A 27,285-nucleotide genomic window follows, 5' to 3' on the forward strand; every position below is an offset into this window, starting at 1 on the left:
TGACTTTTTTGTCCCATCTGGATATCCCATAAAATATCCTCCTCTGGTTTTTGGATATCCCTAAGATATTTACTATATCCTTGGTGGATATCCTCAAGATATCTATAGGATTGTGTTGTGTTATATGGGAAGTATTTTAAGACGTCTAGCTCTTTGATATATATTTTACTATGCACTCTAGAACAGCATGCGGCCCGTCTGGCTGACGAAATCCGGTTTGAAACAGCCAACATATTGAGAACTGCTAAGGCTCCAAAAAGTAATCTATCTAGGGAAGAACACCAGGCTCTAAAATCGCTGAATGCTGACAAGGACATTCTGGTCTTACCGGCAGACAAGGGGAATGCTACGGTAGTAATGAAATCTGAGGATTATAGGTCCAAAATCGAGGATCTACCTCAGACTTATAAGTGACTGGTGAAGGATCCTACTGCCTTATATGTATCAAATAAGATATGCCTTGTATGTATCAAATTAGATAAAACGTTATTAACTTCCAAAAGCACTTTTTAAGGAATAAAATGCGTTGATATATCCTACAGGCTAACCAAGTGTTTAGGAAAATTTCAGGATGACATCATGATTTCTATTTGGAATTTCTAATCCAATATTTTATAACAAAAAATATGGGAAAAATATATTACACTTATTATAAATTTTAATTATCTTTGTATCCGGGATAATTATTATTCTATCGCTATTAAGAAACCAATCAGAATGTGTAACAAATACATTTAATCATACATTATATTTATATATTCAACATTAACAATTAACAAAAAAAATATTTTGATTTAAAATTCGTTTAAGTCAGAATAAATCTACTGATTTAATTTTTTCCATTCATCCTCCATTTCCTTTTTCAACTGACTAAGCTTCACCAAACACTGATCCCTCCAATCCCTCCTGGCTTGCAGCTTATTCAGCGGAATCTGTGCCTCTAACTGCTTCGCTACTACAGGCACCTGATCTCCCTCAAATTTTGGCGTCTCTTTGAAGTCCTGGCTCACTGCGTAAATTGTTTTCGAATATTTCTCGCAGTACTCCACAAAGCCCTCGGCGTTCAAGTGCGTCGTTTCCAGAATGCCTAGGAACGCGTATCTCATTCCCAGACCGTCAGACATGACTTTGTCGATGTCTTTGACGTCAAGGACGCCGTCGTTTACCAAATTCCAAGTCTCGTTGAGGATCGCGTATCTGAAAAAGAGGTCATATCAGATTTTCCATTTGGAGACTGTACTTAGACGCTACTACTCTTTCCACTGTAAGAGTAGTAACGTTAAAAAATAGTAAGGTAAACTTAGTAAGTAGTTTACCTTAGTAAGGTAAACTTAGTCGATTTAATGCGAATATTCTCAAGAATATCATAACTTAATAATATTTGGAAATAAATCTAGACATAACACTGTAATATTATTTATTCACAATTTTTGTTTACTATTTACTATTTTTGGAGTACCTCAACCATATTTTATAAATCTGTCCTTTTATTATGCATGATTTTTGGCCAATAATCTATAAATATCAAACTTTTTATGTAATCGGAAGCTACAAGGTACTTCGTTACTGTGTTTCTTTAAATATAAAGTTGATTTTATACCAATTATAATTAATAATTCGAGTGCCAATTATTATCATCAATATATTGTTAATTTCAATCATTTGCACATGATTTGCACCCTATGTTAACGATGATACCGTGCTGGCAACTGTTATTTTTGGGTCGAAGCGACGCGCGACGGTGTGCTGTTGCGGCGTTGCCGATACGCCTTTCCCTATCAAGTAAAGTAAAATCACGATCGCAAACCGCTTATTTTTAAAAGACTTGTTTTTCAAGAGATAACTAGATAAAATCATTAGACATGTTTCTGAGCATCTGAAATGGAATTATAAGGATACCGTTAAGGTGTCATTTTTTTATAACGAGAAAACGTTAGTAATCGCGATAATCTAAAAACTCAACTTTTTAACACATAACATGCCATAACTCAAGAACCACTTTAGATATTGAAACTTTTTTTATTTTCAAGATTGGATATTTTACAATATGTTTACATAAGAAAAATTCGATAAGGTTGTTTTTTCCATTCAAAAATTGTAAACAATCCATCCATTTACTTTTAGAGCATATCAATTTTCAGCAATCGAGTAATTTTTTTATTGACAAAGATTTTCACATACTGTCTACAAAGAAAATACAGCAGAAATATTAACAAAGTTCTTGAAAAAACTACAATCTATTATTTCTAATAGATTCCGAGATATCGATTTTTGAATTCAGAGTTCTAATAGCGCGACCACTATCGAACACCCACTCAATTCCATTTATTTTTACCAAAAATGCAAGTGTTTCTAGCTTGCACTTAAAAAAATTCAAGCTATAGGGAAAATGACAACGACTCGTTAATAAATAAACAAATTAAGTATCACGAGACGTAATTAAATCGTGAAGCTGAACGCGTGATGTACACCTTTCTCTAGAACTTTAAGTACTGACAGAGGTATTGATTGGGTCGACCGATCAACTGCAGAAGTGTCTAGTCCTAGCAGTCAACTATGAAGCTTGACCAATCAGGTTGGTTAGCGTGGTTATTTGGAGTGTGTTAATTCATTTGGACAACATCTACCCAGAATTGATAAAACTAATAAACGGAGACAATTTAAAGTTATTGGTAAACCTCTTCAATTCTGTATACAATACCGGAAACATACCGCAGGACTGGCTAAGGTCGACATTTATACCTATTCCTAAAAAAACTGGTGCAAAAAGATGTGATGAGTTTCGTTTAATAAGTCTGATGAGTCAAGTCCTAAAGCTGTTTTTAAAGGTTCTGCATAATCGAATCCGAAGAAAATGTGAGCTAGACATAAGTGAACAGCAAATGGGATTTCGCGAGGGACTGGGGACGAGAGAAGCCCTGTTTGCGCTATCGGTGCTTTTGCAGAAGTGCAGAGATCAACGAAAGGAGGTACACCTATGCTTCATAGACTACACGAAGGCATTCGACTGCGTCAACCACAGGGAATTGCTGAGCATCCTTGAAAGAAGAGGCCTGGATACCCAAGACCTGAAAATTATCCAAAAGCTATACGAACAACAAGTAGCGACAGTAAAACTACAGGACACTGAAACAACAGCAATACCTATCAAGCGTGGAGTTAGGCAAGGATGCGTATTGAGCCCTATGCTCTTCAATATGTACTCCGAACTAATATTTCGAAATGCGCTTGAGGGATCAGAAGACGGCATAAAAGTGAATGGCAGGCTGATTAACAACATGAGATATGCTGATGATACCGTCGTTATTGCAGACACCACTGAGGGCCTGCAAAGACTTCTTGATAGACTGTCCTCGGTGGGCGACTCAATGGGTCTCAGGATAAATACAAACAAAACAAAAGTCATGGTGATAAATAGAGATGCAAGACAGGCAACGGAGGTAGTCGTAGGTGGGACACCAATAGCAAGAGTCTCAAAGTTTAGATATTTGGGCAGTTGGATTAGTGAAGACCTAAACCCAGACATTGAGATCAGAGCTCGAATTGAGATGGCTAGATCAAACTTCCTAAAATTGCGGAACCTACTGTGCGATAAACGTCTCAACATCCATATAAAAGACAACTTCGTCAAGTGCTACGTACTTTCCACACTTCTCTACGGGGTTGAGTCGTGGACACTCAAAGTAAGCGCAATGAATAAGTTGGAAGCATTTGAGATGTGGGTATATCGCAGAATGCTGAGAATACCATGGACTGACCGTGTCTCGAATGAACGAGTTCTAAACCAAATGAACAAGGACCGAGACTCCTCGACATAATAAAAAAAGAGAGGAAAGCAGCCTATTTGGGCCATATCATGAGACATAGCAAGTATGAATTCCTTCAGCTCATCATCGAGGGTAAAACTGAGGGAAAGCGCGGACCCGGACGACGGCAATGCTCCTGGCTGAAGAACATCAGATATTGGACAGGCCTGGACTCACATACTTTGCTGAGAAGAGCGAAAAATAGAGAGGAATTTGCCATGGTTGTTGCCGATCTTCACTGAATGGAGAAGGCACTTTAAGAAGAAGAATTCATTTGTGTTTATCAAAAACTCTAACGTGATTGATCGGGCTTAACAGTTGCCTGCTAGGGCTAGACACAAGTGTCAACTGCGACAAAACTGTTAATCTGTTAATCTTACTGTATTCTATTCACAGCAAACCCGGGAATTTCTCTTGAAAAGGACACTGGGGTTTGTCCGATTTCTTCCATGATCGCCCTGGTTTTCTTTGCTACTTCCGGTTTGGTCCATGGAGCAGGAACTACTTCAACCAAAGGTACATAGTAGGGTGGATTGACTGGATGAGAAACGATAATATTTTCTCTGGAAATAAATATTTTAATTATTTGTAATTGGTTTTAATGTTTATACCTTGTTATTAATCAAAACCATAATAAAACTAGTGGAAAATTATACCATACTCTATGGTCATGGCACTAAAAGGGCTGCAAAATACAAAAAAAAACGGTGGCTTCCAAAAATTTTTTAAAATATTTTTTTTTTTATTTTTAAAATTTATTCAAGTTTATTCTTTGTAAAGTTTAAAAAATCAAAAAAAGTTTGTGTAAACACATAAATAAATATACAGGGTTTTATTTTCAGCCCCTTGCAATAGAATTATCATTTCGTTTTTAATATAATTAATCCATTTTTCTGAACTAGTTACCAATAAGTATTACTTAAATTCAACTTAAAAAATATATTTATATTCATATCCATGAGAAAAAAAAAGAAACTAAATACATCTGTACCTATATTTTATGTAGCTATTAATGAAAGTAACAAAGTAACACCAAAACAACTAAAAGACTGAACGCTCCTTTCGCATTAGATGTAAATAATTGTTCACTTACAACCATTTAACTTTAATTATATTTTTAAATATACTATAATTTAAAAATATCTGTAATTACCTGTGATAAAAATATTATACTTAGATTATAATTAGAACTTAGTTACAAGAACTTAATACGCAAGAAAAAGAAACTAAAAATATCTTAAAGCTTCTAGATAAGATGGATAATATCTTTAAGATGGATTTAGCAAATGGATAAAAAAAATAATTTAATCTATAATAAGTTTTAGAGCCTCAGGATGCCTTCTATTTTATTCTTCTATTTTACTTGACAGGAGAAGTCTTGGTGATCTCTTACTATATCCGAGAAAATTAGTAGAAGGTGCATGACATTGTCGATAAAAGTTTTTGACTGAATGATGATGCATCATAGACACATTGACACGTCTTTGTAGTTTATATTAACAATAAATATTCAAAATTAATGAAGTTTCTAATAATATTAAATTTTATGTCATATAAGCACAAAACGAATAAAAAACTTAGCATTAACTGGGAAAATCTAGTTAAAATTACACATTAAAAATTTATTTATAAATTTGAATACCTTGTATAACGAAAATTAAATTGAATTAGAGAAAATATATTACCAGTTTCCTTTCTAAAACTAATTAAAAACAACCAACAACAATATTTTACATATTGTCATACGTAATTTATTTTGGGAAACTAAATCATGGTCTTCGGGAGAGTTAGGCAACCAAATGGGTATTTGTAGGTTAATGTTGGTCATGAAACTTCAGAGTTATGAAGAAAAAAGGCTAATAATTGTAACCTACATCATATTTTTGGAGCAATTTGGAGCATTTTGTATTAGCTTACCTAAAATGTGATTTTAGATGAAGCAGTTCTTGATTACATCAAGGTTTTTATTGATTTTTTTATGGTACCAGGGAACTCAAAACTAGAATTACAATGAGGGAAAACATTTGAAAACATTTTCCTTTTTCAGAGTACATTTTCCTTTTTCAGAGTTTTTAGCTAACTTATCACCAACATTAAACGCACTGATTTTATTTAATCAAAATTTAATCAAAATATTTTAGCTTCAGCTAATAATCTTATAAGCTCGAACATTTCTTATCAGGGATTAATAATGGGCCCGTTTTTATTCAAAAATCTTTACGATTCTATAAATATGGACTATTGGGAACTGATACGAGTGAAATTATAATTAAAAAAAAATACTTCCGATATTTTGATTTTCTGCAACTATTGGGAACTTCTGCCTCACTGTGCGCCGGCGCCAAAAATCTCCATGGTTGGCAACAATGAATTTAAAAATCACGCCCTCGATTACGTAACTAAATGTTTAATTGATATAGAATATATCGTCCCATTGCTGCCAAAAGTCACTAACTTACTTTTTATTACTTCCGAGAACAACGCGTCTAAAGATGAATTGCATTGCATAAAAATGTTATAGTTAGTAACTATTCGGTATTAAAATACAACATAAATAGCCAGAAATCGTAGTTAATGACTTTTTCAATCGATTCTCCGCTTCAAAATACAGTTCTTCTTCTTCTTCTTATCACGCCCTCTCCTGCCGAAGGTTGGCGATCCAAATGGCAATTGTGGCTCTGGAAACTGCAGCCCGGAAGATTTCCGCAGACGAGCGTCCAAACCATCTCCTCAAATTTTTTAGCCATGAGTTCTGGCGTCTTCCTACTGATCTTTTCCCTTGCACTTTGCCCTCTATTATGAGGCGCAGCATTTCGTATCTACCACCTATCATCACATGACCCAGGTATTGCATTTTTCTTTCCTGGATGGTGTTCAGTATCTCTTTTTGTTTCTGCATGCGCTGGAGTTCTTCATGGTTGGTGATCCTTTGTACCCATGAGATTCGCAGCATCCGTCTGTATATATACATTTCGAAGGCTTCTATTCTCTTCTCGGTCTGTGAATCCAGTGTCCAGCTCTCACATCCATAGAGTAACACAGAGAAGACGTAGCATCTGGCCATTCGAGTTCTGAGATCCGCACTGAGGTATCTTCTTGTAAAAAATGATTTCATTCTCACGAAGATTTTTCCCGTTTGCTCAATTCTTGAAAATATTTCTCTTTTCGGGTCGCTCTGACTATTGATGTTAGCTCCTAAATACTTTATTGAGGTCACTTGTTCGATTGTTTGTCCCTTGACACAAATACAGTTAGTGATTGAATTTTCAGGTTCGGAAAAATGTTTGTTGTTGACTTTTGGCAGCAATAGGACGATATGCAGGTATGTATTCCGCAATTTTTCATCAATATTAATTTCATTTCACTTCAATAAATTTTAAAGTGCGCCCTATATTTAGACTTCTTACAACCATCAATATATTTACGTATCCCTAAGCCAAAGCTAAATAAACAAACTAGTTATTTAATAAAATATGAAAATTGTACTTGGAAAACAACATTCCATGTCGTGATAAAAAAAATATGTTACAAGAAACGCATAGTGGCGATTTATTGAGGTTATTGAGATTTCCGATTTAATTTTGTAGTATCTTACCCACTTTTTCTGGTATATTCAATATATTTCATTACATACTTGTATTTCTAAATATGCTGAAGTTCAATTAGCTTCATAATTAATCTTATTATTAACAAAATTTTCTTGTCTTGCTTATTATTTACTCTAGATCGTTTTTGTAGTGTTTACATCGTTTTAATCAAATGCATTTGAAGTGTGTTCTCTAGGTTTTAGTGGCATCTATTAAGTAGGTATTAATTTATATTTAAAAGTCTTTCATTGATTGGTACAGGCAAAGTAAACAAACATTTTGTTTAAAAACAAAATAAAAAAGAAAATAAATGTGGCAGTATCACCATTACTAAGAGTTTAGAAATTATTAGCTTTAAAACATAGCCACAATCTGTGACTTAGCTGATTAAGGTTTTTAAACCATGTCCTCGATAAAATTTAGAAAATGCTATAGTCTGTCCAACAGGAGGATCCTAGTCAGTGGCAATTGTGTCTGTCATTTTAATTCAAATGCAAATTGTAGTTTCTGTCATTTCTAAGATGTCTTCGACAGATGAATTTCGAAAATAAGACCATTACTTACTTATGTTGTAAATGGTCGCTAAAAGCTGATGGTAGGAATGTAGACGTCGAGCTGGAGAAAATTGTACCAGGACTGGCAATGTCATCTACGCCTTTCCATACCTTCCTTTTAAGTTCTAGGTTCTCAGGAACACATTCTTGAACGAGGAGGGCATCTTTTATGGCCTCTTTCAGATTTGTCGAGCCTAAAAATAACATTTGTTACGTACAAAGTTAGAAATCTCATTGGTATTTTTTTTAGTTGTCAGTTTTAGTTGACAGTCGCATTTCTAATGCTTATCAAATACCAATAAGGGTCATTATTTAAAACACACCGTATATGAAGAATAAGAATGTTACACAATGCTAAGAACTATAGTGCCTTTCTGTTCCGATAATTTATTTTATATCTTTGTTAAGTGTTGTTACCTTTAATGCAGTTAAATTGCTGAGCTGCTGTAAGTTTTCCTCTGAGTAAACCTGTCTTTTCCAGCTGATTCAATTGATTCTCCACATCGATTAATGCCGTTTCAATCTGTTGAGGTAGGATATCGTATATGTAGACTTTATATCCCACTGACGCGAAAAGCATGGCCCATGATCTTCCAATAAGACCACTAAAAATACAATAATATAATAAAATTAAAAAAAAAACTATATAGATATAAACTAATGGTTAAAGAAACAATTAAACTATAAAATTAAGGGCAACAGTTAAGAGTCCATTTTAGGCCTGTTCCAAACACAGGTACACCGTTTTAACATCGGTGTTGGGCTGACACCGGTTTTGATACCGACACCGGTGTTGGTCTGGACGCCGGTGTTCATCTCGATACCGGTTTTGACTACGACACCGGTGTTCATCTCGACACCGATGTTGGTCTGGACACCGCGGTGTCCATCTTGATTCCGGTTTTGATATCGACACCGGTGTTTGGTAAACGGGTTAAAGAAGAAATAATGTTTAGATTTATCATTTTTAATTAATAAATTCAAAATAAACCTGATAATAATATGTCGTATTGGTGCTTATTTTTATCGTTTATTAATTTCGCACCGATTCTAATTTAAAGCTTTCAAATTTAAATATATTTTTTTGCCAGACTAATTACTAAAATAAAGTGGAAGCATCAGATAAACTACTATAAAGTAAAAAATTGTTTAATCAAAAACAAATAGAAAACAAAACAAAACATAAAGAAACAAAAATTCATAGCTGTAAAATAAAAAACAAACGGCACTATCGACATCGACTGAAATAAACATCGGTGTTGAGATAAACACCGGTGTCAAGATAAACACCGGTGTTGGGATAAACACCGGTGTCAAGATAAACACCGGTGTTGTAGATGAACACCGGTGTCGAGATAAACACCGGGCTGAAATGAACACCAGTGTTGAGCTAAACACCGGTGTTATAGATGAACACCGGTGTAGAGATAAAAACCGGTGCTGAAATGAATACCGGTGTTGAGATAAACACCGGTGTCGGTGTTGACACCAGTACACCGACTGAAACACCGGTGGTCATCAACACCTAACACCGCACTGAAAAAAAGGATTTCGCAGGCGAAATGAATATGACTTTGACCCAAAAGATTGGCGCTTTTCAATAGGGCCAAGAGCGACGTTTCTTTGCCCAAAGCATTAACTATCTTTTCATAAGTTTTAAAAAATTACTTTAGAGAAAAGAAGAATCTATCTGTCCAAAGTATTTCACTCTTGACCCAAAACGAATATGCAAAGAAGTTCTTAATACAAGAACAATAGTCTCTTTGATTCATGCAAAAAATCTTGGACATTTCTTGATTAAAGAGACACTTTTCTTAAACCAATAGCGAATACTACTGACTCAACTAAAATTTATTTTGATCTAAGAGAAGTCTATACATCATATACAGGCATATTACGAGCTATATTATTTTCTGATAAATTTAGGTTTTCCTGGTCTGTAGTAAGTAAAGTGATATTATTTTCCTCGATAGTAGTTATTTCTGCTTCTTCACCTCTTTGTATTTTTTGGGGTGGTTCATCACTCTACAAATTTCCAAAAAATGTTACATCACGATTAATCAAAGTAAAGCAAATAAATTATTAAAATTATAAGGTTTGGTCACATTTTGAATTTTTTAATACGACGACTTGAAATTCTAAAATTTTTGTTATTATTTGCATTAAAAAATCGGTACCTATATCTTATTCTACTTATAGTCATGAATGCATTATCTAAACAGGTGCATTAGGTAAATGTCTCTTACCTTCAAATATAACAAAATAAATGCTCTAATTTCCATTTTTTCAGAAACTCCTTTAAAGAATCCATATATCCTAAAATTTGTCCATAAAAAATGACAAATGCATGTGAATAACGATCACTAATTTGTTATACGAGATGCGTTTAAAAAGCAAATTATGCAAAATTCCAAGTGGAAAATGCCAAGCAACAAAACCCGTACGTGCTATGATGTACGACTGATCGGACTGCCGACTGATTGTATATACCCTCCTTCGTCATCGTCTTTGCGTGTTGTTATTTTTCATCAAAAGAGTATTTAGCTATTGGAAAAATGACCATGTTTCTTGAATGAAGTACTCCCTAGCGTATTTTTCTTATTATCTTAAAACAAAGTAACTTGCACTTGGTTGAATGAAAATAGATTCAAGAGAAATTTTCGAATTTTTCAAGAGAACCAGTTTTCTTGAGTTAAGAGAGTTTTTCTTCAGGCAAAATATTTTCTTTTAGGCTAAAATAAATTCTCTTGCCACTAATTTTTTTTTTCAAGAACGATGACGACTTTAGTTCAAGTCTATCTTTTTCATCAGTGAACGAATTGCAACGCAAGGATCCACAAAATGTGAGTTAGCTGAATTTTGCGGGGATACACATTTTCCCTCATAGATTGTGTATCTCAACAATCTGCAGATTGGTTGGTGCAGCCAACCCGGTTAAACGGCACCTAAGCTTGTAGTTAAACGGCACCTAAACACCTAAGAATTGGCAGGGGTCAGGACTGGTTGTAGTGAAGGGAGAAAACTTCCTAAAAAAGGCGACCATCACGGTCATTCTGCCGAGGACCAAGGGGAAAGACACCACCTATCTGCTGAGGCTCATCCAGGCTCCAATGTAAGGATATCGAGTTGGCGAGTCATCAACTCGAGTGAGGAGAGTCATCACAAGTCCTCACAATAGGAATTGATCCAAGGAGGCGATAGAGAAAAAGGGATAATAGAAGATATCAAAATGTGATCAAAACGTTGGAAAACTATTAAAGATTAAGTTAAATTGAATTGTATTATTAAAAAGCAATACCCAAATACCTAGCAAACGCTAACCAAAAATATACAAAAGAGAGTCAAAGAAGTCAACAAAAACTAAATAATATCCTCTATTATACCAGGTGCGTTTCAAAAGTGGCTCACCTCTGTAACTTTTTTATTTTTTTTAGATAAAAAACTGACATTTGGTATGTTAGTATATCACATAAATTAGGATTGATTGACGTATTCAATTGTTTTTGGTCACTTCCTGTTTCACAGGAAATTACTAAAACTTTGTCAACTTTTGACATTTTCGCTTTAAGTGTCATGGCTGTATTAAAAACACTCATTTTTAATCAAGGAGTCTTGGAAAAATAGTTTTGATCGTCTAATGTTTTTCGTGTCTTGTCCTGGCCGGTTAAAAGATGCCCAAATCGTATTTTTAAGATACCTAGCGTAGTGGCTTTCTACATAAAAAATAAATTGATACACAATATTTGTTTTAATGACGAACTTTTCCACACAATATACAGGGTGTTTCAAAACAAATGCGAAAAACTTCAGGGAGTGATTCCTTGTCCAAAATAAAGGGTAGTTTGCTTTATAAACGTTGGGTCAAAAGCCAACCATTGGGGAGATATGGCGGTACAAATATGGCGGAAAAATAATGTTTTTATTTTTTATCTTGAAAACGAAAAGAGATAGACTAATGAAATTTTATGCAAGCATTACTATTATGAAAACACACTTTCTGGTAATTTTTTCACTTTTTTTTTAAATGAGGGGAAGGGGTTGAAATAAACTACCCCTATAATTCTTGTTAACGAAATTTAAAGAAAAATCTTATCAAACACATGTAAAAAAATTAATTTGGATAGCTTAGTTTGTTTAGAAACTTTTTTATCTCTTGTGTTTTTTTGATAAAACTCACCGATTTGAAATTAAAAAATAAAATGTAAAGCATTACATGTCAGGACAAAAAACATTTTCAGATAAAGAATCTAGTGGGCTGCTGTAATTTTTTTAGGAAAAAATCTAGTCGGCCGCTGTCACTTTTTAGGATGTTTCTAATATTATTTTATGTGAAACTGCAATACGTTATTATCTAGATTATTATTATTATCGTTATTATCACTAGATTCTTAATCTAAAAATGTTTTTTGTCCTGACATATAATGCTTTACATTTTATTTTTTAATTTCAAATCGGTGAGTTTTATCAAAAAAACAAAAGAGATAAAAAAGTTTCTAAACAAACTAAGCTATCCAAATTAATTTTTTTGCATGTGTTTGATAAGATTTTTCGTTAAATTTCGTTAACAAGAATGATAGGGGTAGTTTATTTTAACCCCTTCCACTCATTTTAAAAAAGTGAAAAAATTACCAGAAAGTGTGCTTTCATAACAGTAATGCTTCCATAAAATTTCATTAGTCTATCTCTTTTCGTTTTCAAGATAAAAAATAAAAACAGTATTTTTCCGCCATCTTTGTACCGCGATATCTCCCTAATGGTTGACTTTTGACCCAACGTTTATGAAGCAAACTACCCTTTATTTTGAACAAGGAATCACCCCCTGAAGTTTGTCGCATTTGTTTTGAAACACCCTGTATATATCAATGAACTTGCTCGATATTTTTGTTGTTGTTATTATGAGATAATAGTTGAGTGTTTAACTAATCTTACAGCTATAAATAATGATCGTTAATTATAACAATTTTGTAAGTGTATTTTGACGCTAAACTGATTAATGTAAAATATATTAAGAGTAAATTAAGACTAAATTTCAAATCATTGGCAAAACAAAAACAAAGTACCTATCTGATATACAGATTGTTATACATATATTTCTTGGAAAATTCATGAAATTAAAAGCTTGTCATCTTATTTATATTTTAGTAAGTTACGGAAATTTTTATTAGATATTTAAATATTTAAATTATTCCAATTACAAACGTTGATTGTTATAACAGATCATGTATATATTAACTTAAGATATCTGAATAATAATATACACAAAAGGAAAAAAAAGCAAACACATATGAATTCAGATTTGACTAGCTATATGTTACAGGAGTTTGAAATCCGACATTGTATAGAATGCCTAGGTATTATATAAAATTCTAAACTCAAGCATTGTATAAAATAAAATATAGTATACCGTGTGTTGCATCGCGGACCTGATATGTCCAGGTCCGCGAGGAAATCCCATATACATTTTAAAAATGATGAATAAGTTTTCCCCATTTAATTTTACATGTTTACGGAGTTCTTTAAAAAGTTTAAAATAAATTTTTCTGCAAAATGAAATGGGAAAAATATATACATAATTTTTAAAATTTACAGCGGATTCCCTATGTCCAGGTCGGCGACGGAACAGACTATATACATCTCCTAGGTTATAGAATACCAATTTGATATTAGGCAGTGTATGGAATATTATGCATAAAATTATTTATTATTATATTACGTATGGAATTTTATGCATAAAATTATTTAGGCATTACCGAAAGTAAGCTGTTTAACTCAAAGTTGTTCCTGCGAAGTGAAACGCGGGTTTTCTCCCATGCATTATATCGAGGCAAAATCGAATTTTTAACAAATACAAAGAAACGAAGAAAGGGTTAAAACCAAAACAATCAAAACTCATTTTTGCAACTGAAATTGTGTCAAAATTTCATGGTGGGCGCTGAAAATGAACGGAAGAAACCGAGAGCTGTCAGTATCCAAAAGCTTTACTTTTTTACCACCCTGGATTTGTATGGGTTCCTCGAAGGCTACAACTTCGTAGATTTTGCCGGGAAGGGTATAATGGAAGATATCCATTTCCTCAATGCCACCGAATGGTTATAAACACTTAACAATCCAATTGTACCATTCCTGGGAGTTCGAAAAGCGATTGTATTCGCCACTTTAACCAACAAAGGTATTTTTGAATTATGTTGAAGTTCGAAGTCTTAAGCAAAAAGATTGAAACTTTGAAATTTTCTGTGTTTTTCTATGTTCCCATCAATGCTAGATTTCAACCACTTTTAATAAAGTGCTAAAAGTACATTACTTTTAACACCTGTGCACCGGTCCCTGTGTCATAAAATTACATTTTATGATACAGGGACACTGAAAACTTGCATTACAAAAAACGTTTGTAGAAAAATAATTTTCAGAAAGATGTACCCATGTTATAGAAAATTTGTTATAAAAAACATTTAAAAAATTCATAAATTAATTTGTAATTATATAAAAACGAATAGTCTCAATACAGTTAGATTTGTTCTGGCAAAGTTTACTGTAAGGTATAAAATATCATTTTAAATAAAAAAAATTACCAACCTGCCGATGATTCCAATTTTTCTGTTTGGTACAGGACACGACATCTTTTTCGAACAATTCTGACCTCTTGTTTCAACTAGGCGCCGCGGAATAGTACATTACCACTGTTAAACACGGAATATCAGAGATTAAATAACTTAGGTGCTCTGTTTTTACACCAGTGGCGTACTATCTGTGTTATTTTTAACTTAAATAAATAAACGAGTAAATAGAATTTATCAGTGTTTGACTATTTCGTAAATTTGCTCTGGGTCATTATTAGCGTAATAATGCTAATACGAGTCAGTGCAGCGTACTATTTGAAATACTGCTAGGAAATACACACACCGGAAAAATCTAGGGATATCATTTTATTAAAGTTAAAAATAAATGTTTTGAATAAACAACCACATATTTGTAGGCCGATTCTTTCTACTTCGATTGAAACGAAGTAGTCACACTAGTTATTTCTAAACTAGGGATATTTGCAGAAGTGTTTGTGCATTTTTTGTCAAATGTATAAAAAGCACCTAGCATAAATTGTTCGAATTTAACCTGTACTGGCTATGTTTTTATGATAACTGGCCAGAATTCATTCAAATAACTCTGTTTAGTATTAAACGACATTATAGAGCGTAGACATCTTAACAGAGACGAAATGCTAAGAACCATGGGTATGCTCGAAGCTGGAATGCGCCAAATCGACGTAGCTTTTTTTTTTCGTGGGGGAAAAATCTGCAAACCAGAGACCGTAAATGGTATTGTCGGGGTGGTTGAGGTACCTTACCGATTAAAAAACCTCTACAAACCGCTTTGAGTATCTCCCCAAGGAACTACCTTTCGGCATTATTTCTGGGGGAGGCAGTTTTATTGTGATGTTGCAGGTAATTGAGCATTTCAGTCAAAGTTGGACACTAGCGAGTGTGGTAAGTACAAAGCAGTACTAGAGCAGTATGGTAAGTACACTCAAATTATTCTTCTTTTTTTTTCGACGTAGCTAGAGGTACCGCGAAAGTGGTAATGTTGCTGAAAGGCACACAGGGCGAGATCGCATTACAACCCCTCAGCAAGATCATTTTTTACAATTAAACACCAGAGCTTAGTTTAATTTTCCAGGAAACACATAATGTAACCGTTAGTCCTGACACTGTTCGCAATAGATTAAGAGAGGTCAACTTAAGAAGCAGACGCCCCTGGAGAGCTCAACCCTTAACGAGAGGAAATCGAGAGGTACGATATTTGTGGGCTCAAGATCATCAGTGGTCGAATGAACAATTGGCCAATGTTCTCTTCACGGATGAGTCACGCTTTGGAATTCATCCGGATTCGAGAAGGCTTAGGGTATAAAGAGAACCGGGAAAACTTATTCGGTTGGATCATGTTCAGGAAGTGCACCCTTATCAAGGTGGAACAATTATGGTCTGGGGAGGAGTCCAGTTAGGCCGAAAAACCGATCTCGTTTTTCTTGAAAGGTTTCTAACAGGAATCAAATCAAATCAAATCAAATCAAAATAGTTTATTTACTTTTTTTTTAAACATTAATATACACAATAAACAAAGAGAAAAAATTAAGTAAATGGGACTGTGTCGCGATTATAAAAAAAACCGATACACAAAAACAAAAACAGTAAATGTTTTTGTGTCGCACAGCCCTGTAAATATTTAAAACAAATATACATGCATAAATGATACAAAGATTAATACAAAGAATTCAAAATAAAATACATAAGAATCACATATCGTGATTTAATTCTTGAGCCTGTCGTGTTACCATATGCAAATGATTTTGGGAGAAACTTCACTCTCATGCATGACAATGCACGGCCTCATACAGCCAGAGTGGTAAATGAGTTTATCAATGCTCATCAATTAAACATCTTACCCTGGCCGGCACAATCTCCTGACCTCAACCCCATCGAGCACGTATGGGACACGGTCCAAAGAAGAATTTTGTGAATGGGTATGCCTCGTGAAACTCGTAGGGATCTGGTTCGGGCCGTGAATGCAGCGTGGCAGGCTGTACCTCAAGAAGAGACAACCTGATCAGGAGCATGGAGAGATGATGTAGGGCTGTAATGAACAGTAGAGGAGGCCATACCCTTTATTAAGTAAAAACGGTTTTATCTTTTTCTATAATTCACAGTTTAGAATAAAAAAAAAATGTATGTATTTTTTTGAGTTTAATAAATATCAATAAAAGTTCAATAAAAATCAAGGTAAATTTGAAAAATTCGGTAAATTTCGCATTTTTATTTCCAATACGTCCTGTAAACTATTTGTTTATTTTAATTTTATTATATCAGAAATGCAAATAATTAAATTACTGACGATGGCTGGATAAAATTGTAATATCCCTAGACTTTTCCGGTGTGTGTATATTTATAATTAATTTTTTTTGTTTCCTAAAATATTTTGATTAAAAAAAAATATGTAATAGTAGGCCACGATGTGCCGGTCAAGCTTAATCAGGTGACTAAAAGTTTATTTGGTATGAACTGTATATAAAAATATAAACATACTTCGTATTTCGTTGCCTCGCTAGTGTCATTATATACAGCTGATAATATATGAGATACAGACGCCAACTTATTTTTTTTTAAACACGGACCTGCATTTCAGGTTTTGAAAGAACTCGGTCTCCTAAGTACAATAATGTGCCATACCAATCAAACATTTTTTCAAAAAATTCAAAAATTTCCAAAAAAAAATTGCGAAAAAAACTTGTTTCTGGGGTCGAAGTATACTACACCTAAAATATTTGCACTTATAAAACTCACATAGACTCACCCTGTATAAATAAGTATTATAGTGGATAATAATCTGTTTATACTCCTATAGTTGTAAATAAATAAATAAATTTTATTATATAGTGATAGAAAAAGAATATTTTATCATCTGAAATTATTTATTAAATATTCATCTCGTTTGTAAAGTAAATCCTCTCATACCTTTCGTCGCTTAAACGAATATAACGAAAAATATTGCAAAAAATAATTGAATTGCATTGAGGTTTTTAGTTCATTTATTAATTTTTTATTATATTTCTCTCACGAGTTATTATAATTGAATAGATGTTATTTATGTCAATGTCAAGTAAATAAAGATCGTTTTGTTGAATATACACTCAGATGCTTCTTCTACGATTAAAATAAAGGTAAATTTGATTAAGGTTTATCACACTTAAACCTTACCGTTTTTGAAATATTTAGGTTTTTGTCAAAATACAGTAATAATTTTAATGCTTCATTTCTCTAAGCGTATTTAAGTTTTTAAAACCAAATATTGTACTGAAGTATTTCTATTTACTGAATTTTGTGTTGCAGTAATAAATATTATACTACCTTATACAGAGTGTCTAAAAATTTATTTTAAATAATTACTAGCTCTAAACTACAATAACTTGTTTAATTTAAATGGAACACCCTGTATATTTTACGAGAATCAGATGCACAATATAATTGTCTATAAAATTGTATTACACCATTTTTTACCCATCTCTTCAAATTTCCGTAGAAAATGCATTTTCTTGTAATTTAGAACTCATTTATCAATATACCCATGGAATACTGACATTTTAGATTATTTTTAAAGATGTACCAAATTTTTAAAGAGTACAGATACTAATATTGTCGATATAGTTCGTTTATTTCATTAAAAAAAATAAAAAAAAAACGTTTAAATATTTGTTAAAGAGAACCAATTAATATTATGATTTCTGTATTCAAACTACATTAATTGACTGTTTGCGTTGGTTAATAATAATTGCTCCAAATACTAAAAAACTGAATTTTGTATGTGTATTAGACAGTGTGGTAAAAAGTAACACCTTAAAAATGATATTTCATTTTTTGACAAATGCTTATTTATAACAACAGAGACGTTAATTTTCATAACTTATTATTACATATATTGCTTTCTGATTCAAATCCACATTTATTTAGAATAATTTATTAACGAACACAAGTAAGTATGTAATTAATTAGTATTTGGGCGGAAATAATGGGTGGTATACTTAATTAATGGTATATTCTTTTATAAAGATTTAAATAGGTTTTCTTTTACATACAAATGGGCTAGTAATATTATCGTTTTGCTGAAAACGATAATATTACTAGACTGTACGTCTTGTACATAAAAACAATCTAAAATGTCAATTTTCCATGGGTAAATGAGGTCTAAATGACTGAACTTTGAACTTGAAGAGATAGGTAAAAATGGTAAAATACAATTTGATAGACAATTAAATTGTGTATCTGATTCTCCTAAAATATACAGGGCGTTCCATTTATATTAAACAAGTTATTGCCGTTTAAAACTAGAAATTATTTAAAATAAATTTTTAGACACTCTGTATGAGGTAGTACTATTTTTATTATTGCAACACAGTAACTGATCAATAAGTAAACTTCAGTAAATATTTAGTATTAAAAACTTTGATACCCTTGGAGAAATGAAGCCTTAAAATTTTTGCTGCAGTTTCACAAAATTGAAAATATTTCAAAAACGGTAAGGTTTAAGTGAAATAAACCGTAATCAAATTTACCTTTATTTTAATCGTAGAAACAGGGTATTCCATTTAAAAAAAATACAACTTTGATATTTTTTATTTATTTGGGACACTCTGTATCTTATAAAAATATTTTTAAATTGTAGCTCTAATAGTCCTTCAACGATCCCAAAAGTTACAATTTGTAAAACTATAATCGTTTAGCTCCAATACTCCGTGTCGTATGTGGTGAACAACACTGCAGAGATTTTCATTTTGATGTGGAATCATATCGAAAGAAAATTTAGTAGGTACCGATTTTGTCGAGGACTTTGTTAAAAGGATAGTAAATCTGGAAATATCAGGGCGTAATATTTGATAAATTTTAATTATCAAATAAATACACTCATGTGTAGTTACTGTTTAATTTTATCTTTAGTAGAGTCAAATTTATACCACATTCTCTATTTTAGATATTAACTAGTAATCGGATATTTTCATTTAGTAATACTGATTATAGCATTTGGCTATACTTAATCTTCGTATTTTGTTACCTACACGTTTTTAAATACATTTATATAAAATATCTCAGGATGACTGAATATATTTTTTTGTTTTATATTTGTGTAATAGTATCTTGTGATTGAATAAAAATGACGTTAAACTTGGTACCTACAGAGAAATAGAATTTCGGATAATTATTTACTCTATATCTATTCAAAATTTTAAAATTTATTTTTTAGAAAAATGTCTGCTTGAGATGGATCTCAAGCAGTGGCGCAACTAGGGGGGTCTAGGCGGTCTTAGCCCCGCCAAGTCTGGTGCGGGTCGTTTAAAATTGGTTTTATCCTCAAATCAATATTATCTTATAGCAACCTAAGCTCTCTCAAAAGATTTGAGCCCCCCTAAAAGTCTGTGTCTAGTTGCGTCACTGATCTCAAGTAATCCATTTAGTCGATTTTTCAGTTAGTATGTGATCTAAAAAACGTTATATTACAGGACTTACAAAATACATATTAGTACTGTCAATCTGGCACCCCTTTAACTCCTATCAAATTACCCCCGCTCTCACACTTTGTCAGTCGTAAGTGGTCCACTGGAGAAGATTAAATTCGAAAATTCGTATCCCCTCACCCCACCGTTTTTGAGAAACTAAAAAGATTAATTTAATTTTCTGGCTGAACTGTAGGTTCCACAGAAAATTTTATGGAACAAAAAATGAAGAGTATTAAACACTCTACATGTTCATTTCTAAGTAACAAACCTCTAAAACCAACGGGGACAAAGTTAGAGGGCGCCAAAATCACTCAAACGCAGTTTTTTGCATTTTTCCATGTGAAACCATTTTTTTACTGTGTTTAAATATTACAATTAAAAATATATACAGACCGGACCACCGTAGTAGTAACATAGGCAGAACCGGACGAGCGTATACCCGTCCGCCGGATTAAAAGCAGGCGAAAAAATGCGATAAAATAAAAATAGGTAGATTATGTGATAAGAATGTTACAGAATTTGTATTTATTCGTGTTTTAATAGCCAAAACGAATACATAGATTCTTGCGACAGTTCTCGTGTAAAATTTATTTTTTAAGTAAAATAATAGATGTTTACGAAGTTCGTGAGAATATTCAAATTGTAAAATGGTATTTCCAAAATAGGTCTTATCGGGATATACAAACAATTTTTCCACAAACTTTTGTAGACAGGCCAATTCCATCTTTACCTACTGTATCAAGAGTTATTAATAATTTTGAAACGCATGGGTGCGTGTTCCCACAAGAACAAAAAAACCTGATGTGTTGATTAATGAAGAACAGGAGTTAAAGCAAGTGTTCATTTGTGCTACCGCGGATCAAAATCCCACGTTTTCAAGTAATCAAATTGCTGAAGTGGTTGTCCTGCCCACAATGCCCATATTGTTCAAGAATATTTGAACAATACTTTTCCCAACCGTTTAATTAGTGTACATGGAACTATTTTGTGGCCCGCTAGATCACCAGATCTTTCTCCCAATACTTGTTATAATTTAATATAACAAATAATTATATTTATATAATAGAATAGTAAATATTACTAGTTGCTAACGCAATTTTAGGACATAATTTATGAAACTTTTTGGAGTGAAACTTCTTGCGCTGGGAGTAGAAATGCAAGGCCGTGACATACGAGCTAGCGAGACGGCCCTGACACACGAGCTAGTTGCAACAAAACGTATTAACGGCTTAGAAACACGTAGTGACGCGACGCGAAGTGTATTTGTGAGAAGTCCACGTTTTTATCAAAAATATTGATATTTTAATACGAATTTTGTAAAAGTGAATTTAATTATTACGTGTAAAAAACCATTTGTTACAGATAAAAAACTATTTTTATTATTTTACGCCAATAAAACTGTTACACGTAAAAAACTATTTTTTTTCGCGTCAAAAACTTATTGTTTCTGGTAAAAAAACATTTTTACCCCCTAAAAAAAATTACGTCTAAACTATTTATTACACATGAAAAACTAATTTTTACGCGTCAAAAACTTATTGTTTCTGGTAAAAAAACTTTTTTACCAAAGAAAATATTTTTTACATGTAAAAAAAATATTTTTACACGTAAAAAACTAATTTTTACGCGTCAAAAACTTTTTGTTTCCGGTAAAAAAATTCTGCTAAAAAACTTTTTTACCAAAAAAAAAAAATTTTTTATGTGTAAAAGCTATTTATTACACGTAAAAAATACTATTTTTTACGCGTCAAAAAATATTTGTTTTTGATAAAAAAACTTTTTTACGCAAAAAAAAACACTTTTTACGCATAAAAAAACTATTTTTTACGCGTAAGAAAATATTCCTTTAATTTATTACTTTTTCAACATTTCAAAAATGTTTTTAGATAATAACGGAAAATGAAAAAAAATGCATAGTGTTTAATTTATTTTTATTGTATTATTAAATGTAACGTCCGCCTAGGACGGGGTCTCATCTTAGAATTCGCTAAAGACGCTACAAAAAGCAAACTGATTTGTTTTCATTTGCGTTTTTTGCGAGACACGCCGAACGCTACACGCTTTTGGTGGGGTCACTCCTATATAATCCTGTTATTTTGTTTTAGTCGCTAAAGACGCTTCACGCTAAAAACGCAAAAAACGCTTTCTGTGTGGCCGTGGGCTACGGGAGTAGCAAGAGCATAAAGACTGAAATGGCTGAAGCAAAAGTTCCTAAAATGATAATGAGACGTGAAATAAGTGGAAACAGAAGGAGGGGTAGACCGAGAACCAGATAGAAAGGGTATATTGAAAAGGACTTGAAAAGGACAGTAGTTAATGGGTGGAGAATATAATAAACTCACCTAAACTATGTATATAAAAATGTTCTGCTATAAGTAAGATAATATCAAAACTATGGCTTACCAACAATTTGAAAAATGTTATGTTGCTAGTTGGCTACTCAACCCATTTTGTAAAAATCTAAAAAAAAATAAACATTACTCTACAAATATATTTAATAAAGATACAAAACTATATAAGTATACATAACGTTTAATTCCATACCAATTTGATTTTATCGATTTTATCAAGGCATGTAGGTATTAATATAATATGTACCTACAATCTTCTTGGTTTTAAGTAATTAGTACATAAAATACAGTAAATTATTTTGCTTTACTTTTATTACTAGACATTTCAATTTAATGTCAAATATATAAAAATTCACACATGACATGATAATTAAAGTGTCAAATATTTTTCATTGCAATTTTACACCTACTGATATCTTTTTTATATCTATACAATGCTACATAAACCTATTTACACAAAGCTGGGAATGAAGTAAGTATTACCATCGAATATTAACTAAAGACTGTGGTATTACCAAGTTTAATTAAGATTTTTTTTAAAATACTAGATAGGAATAGAAATAATTTTATACCAAAAACACCAGATAAGATTTATATTTGTATAAAAGTTAGAAAGTTGTGTTCATACTATTAGGTACAATAATATGTTTATTTTACAAAAAGATTTTTGGTTTTTCTTATCTCAGACTAAATACTGGGTGGTCCGAACTGTATTCTGGAAACTCCGGCAGCACATTCTGCAGATAAAAATAAGTAAAAAAGTTCGTATAAATGTATGTTCTAAAATGCTTAGTTTCCGAGATACAGTGTTTAGAAGTTTTATTTTTATTTCAAGAGATTTTTTCCCAATAACTTATAAAGTAACGTCAATATTTGGATCAAAATTAGTGTCTGGGAGTTTTTTGATATGAGAAATTTGATTTCGATACCAATATGACTCATATTTGTAGGGGGCGCCACCTACATGTGTTTTAACCTTTGAATAAAAAGACTAAGGAAGGAGCATAATGCTATCCATGTATTCAAGCAAGGTGGGCGGAAAAAGCACCATAAAAGCACTCTAGGGTGGGGATCCTTGACAGTTCTGTTTGACGATTCATTTGACACATTTGAATTTGATTTGAAATTTTGTGGATTTGTCAGTCTTTACGGAGCTTATTTTATGTTATTTATTATTTATTCTACTACTGATAGTTGTATAAAAGTAGTAAATCTAGATGGAAATTGTGGCAGCACTTAAATTAACAGTGACACTATCGCGATTTATCGAAAAAGACTCTAAAATAGTTGGTTGTTTAGCGTGCGGTAGATCTCGGCAAAAATTGAGTGAAATAATGGAACAACTTTTCGCTAGTAAGTGACTATATAATATACATACGTGTAGTAAACCGATCATTTATGAAATTCACTTAAATTAACTAAATTATATATTTTTCTTGCATTTTAGCTTTTATTTATTACTTGTCAAAGATTAGATGTCAAAGAATCGTCGTTAATTTGACTTACCTGCTTCAGTAGCGTATCGGATGTTTGTGGTAATAAATACTTATTATAACTTATCTATTTTTATTAGAATTATATATTTTTATAACAATTTTAATAACTACCAACATTTATTCACAACGTAAAATAAAACAACAAATTATTGAGTCTCCCCCACGTCTACCCTACATCATAGTTTTACATTTTTTAAATAAAATTAGAACGGCACTGATAAACCGGAATTTAAGTCGGCCATATTTGAGGCCCATCGCGGTGTACCTAAGATTTTTGATATGCTCCTTCCTTAGTCTTCTTATTCAAAGGTTTTAACTGTTTTGAAGAAAAATAACTTTTCTCTCTCTCGTCCGTTCCTGTATAAAACTATGGGGCGAAAAAATATACATGTCCGTGATTTTTTACATGAAAAATATCTCTTGGTTTAATTTATGACAATTATGATAGGTATTGATATTGATAATTTCGATTCCAAATATCTCGAGAACCATAACTTGTAGCGATTTTTACCAAGAGATCTTTTCTACGTAAAAAACTTCGTAAATGTATAATTTTTTACTTAGTAGGTTTATACAGGTAGGGACGAAAAGCTATTACTCTTTAAACCAGTTAAAAATATGTAGGTAGCGCCCTCTACAAATAGGAGTCATATTGACATCAAAATCAAATTTTTCACTTCAAAAAACTCCAAGACACCAATTTTCATCCAAATATTGACGTTACTTCAGAAATTATTTGGAAAAAATCCAAATAAAAATGAAATTTCTACACCCTGTATCTCCGAAACTAAGCATTTTATGTCATACATTTATAGGAACTTTTTTACTTATTTTTATCAGCAGAATATGTTGCCGAAGTTTCCGGAATACAGTTCGAACCACCCTGTATATCTAACAAAAGTATTTACATCAAACTTCTAATGTAGTAGTGGGAACTGTCGAATGAATACTATCGAAACATTCGATAGTTGCAATTCATTCGAATAATTCGATAGTTAGTAAGAAAACATTCGTTGAAAACTATTCGAATAAAAATTATCGAATAGATCCGTCATCTGCCTTGAAATATTGTATTCTAGTAATTCGGCAGCAAAAACCATTCATTTATAAAATTCATTCATTTATGAAATTCATTTATTCGTCAGGATCGATTATAATAAAATATTAACTGAATTTTAGTTGTCGCACGGCCACGTTTCCATCGGCCAGGTTTCTTTCCGAGAAACCCGAGGGACACATTATTTTTTTTATTGGACACATTATTTTTTTTATTGAGGTGCTAGTATTTATACAGAAAATACATTATGAAGGGCGCTGTTGCCATATTTTGGTATTAGTTGATATTAGCAAAGAATATTATTGTTTGACTTTAGTTAGTTAGGGATAGTATGTCTATATATTCTGCATTTTATTAATATTCTGTTGTTACACTGCAATAATACTTGTTATTTTGGATGTAGGAAAATGATTTTTAATGTTTTTAAGCAAAGACTGGTTTAATAAATAATAATAACAGTAATAATTTGTTATACCTATTAACAACAAAATTTAAAATCATTTAATATAAATATTTTTTTTAAGTAGTAGCAAAATATAAACAACAAATTAGATGTCAAAATTATTTATATTAGATCCTATTTAAAAATAATATAGTCTCTAAATTTTTTGGGGGGCAACGTTGGTTTATTAAATAATAATAATAATTACAGAACTAATTTGTTATATTAATAACAAATTTTAAAATCATGAAATATAAACATTTATTAATTTTCTAAGCATACAATGTAATGGAAGAAATATATAAATAAAAAATTAGAAATCAAAATTATTTATATTAGGTGCTTTATATTACTGTTGAAAAATTATATTTACTTTTACTGGCATTTACTTTAAAAAATAAATGAAATCGCAAAAAACTACATGTAAGAGAATTAGCATAAACAAAATACAAACATCGTTAACTTTTTTTTAAATTGGCACGTGTAAAACTTTCATTTTAATTTTCTCACCCCATAGTTTGAGTTCAATAACCATTTACTTAAACACATTACTTAAATATGATTATTAACTTTAACTAATTCATATTATTAAAACATGTAAAATACAAATATGTATTTTTAAAATTAATTGTAAGTTCATCGCATTTCTCTTAAAAATTCTTCACAACTTCTCAAAATTTCCCATTAAAAAATAGGCCATATATCATATAAAATTAAATAATTGAAAGATCGGACTACGGAAAACCACACAAATTTTCGTAAAAATTTTGACCGCCTGCACATGCACACAATCGTCAATAAATAAAATTAAAAAATAACTACTATTTTAGTATTTTAACTATTTTAATAAACGCAAAAATAGCACAGTATTTATACGGCGAAGTTATAAAAATTTGGAAGAACTAATAATGCACTGACGCATACAAAAATCAAACGAATACTAAATTTGATTTATCAAAAGCATTCGATAGTCGTGGCTCAACGATAACCATTTAGTCGCACGGCGAGGTTGTTACATATGCTTTAGTATACAAATGAATGAATGATTTTATTCGAATAAAACCATTCGATAGTTGAAATCATTCATTCATTAACCATTCGATAGTCTAATTCATTCAATAGTTCCCATCGCTAATTGATATTGATAATTTCGATTCCAAATATCTCGAGAACCATAACATGTAGCGATTTTTACCAAGAGACCTTTTCTACGTAAAAAACTTCGTAAATGTATAATATTTTACTTAGTAGTTTTATACAGGTAGGGACGAAAAGTTATTACTCTTTAAACCAGTTAAAAATATGTAGGTGGCGCCCTCTGCAAATAGGAGTCATATTAACATCAAAATCAAATTTTTCATTTCAAAAAACTCCAAGACACCAATTTTCATCCAAATATTGACGTTACTTCAGAAATTATTTGGAAAAAATCGAAATAAAAATGAAACTTCTACACCCTGTATCTCCGAAACTCAGCATTTTAGGTCATACATTTATAGGAACTTTTTTACTCATTTTTATCAGCAGAATATGTTGCCGAAGTTTCCGGAATACAGTTCGAACCACCCTGTATATCTAACAAAAGTATTTACATCAAACTTCAGTTCGGACCACCCTGAATTTTTTTAGAATTTTAGAATTTAGAATGAGTGGGAGAGGGGTTAATCACTTTGACCTTACAGATCCATTGTGTCCCCCTTTCTTGAATCATAACTCATCATACAGTCCCAGGGCTTTGACAAAAGCCAGTATCTGGGACGGTTTTATAGAGGGTAGTTCTCCATCTCCAATATCAGTCGTACCAAAATTCATGGCACGAATGGTTGTCGTCTCGGCGCACTCAGTGATGAGGTGTACTGGTGTTTCCCCATCTTCCCCACAGAATCTGCATTCGCCGTTTCTTCTTAGTTTCAATCTACTGAGGTGTTCATTGAGGAGACAGTGTCCTGTTAAAAACC

At 32.0% G+C, this 27,285-nt stretch overlaps 1 protein-coding gene across 1 annotated transcript; it reads right to left on the reverse strand.

Annotated features, from left to right (window-relative positions):
- Window positions 1-718: 718 nt before the first annotated feature.
- On the reverse strand, window positions 719-14,673 carry LOC115878469 (lambda-crystallin-like). Its single transcript, XM_030894986.1, has 5 exons — window positions 14,521-14,673; window positions 8,365-8,552; window positions 7,958-8,141; window positions 4,187-4,369; window positions 719-1,197 (listed from the first exon to the last, which is right to left on the reverse strand). The coding sequence occupies exons 1-5, from the start codon at window positions 14,562-14,564 to the stop codon at window positions 822-824; spliced, it is 975 nt and encodes a 324-aa protein (XP_030750846.1). The 5' UTR covers window positions 14,565-14,673; the 3' UTR covers window positions 719-821.
- Between the last annotated feature and the right edge of the window lie 12,612 nt (window positions 14,674-27,285).

This window comes from Sitophilus oryzae, unplaced genomic scaffold, assembly GCF_002938485.1.
Source record: "Sitophilus oryzae breed Bouriz unplaced genomic scaffold, Soryzae_2.0 scaffold_1512_pilon_pilon, whole genome shotgun sequence".
Taxonomy (NCBI): Eukaryota; Metazoa; Arthropoda; class Insecta; order Coleoptera; family Curculionidae; genus Sitophilus; species Sitophilus oryzae.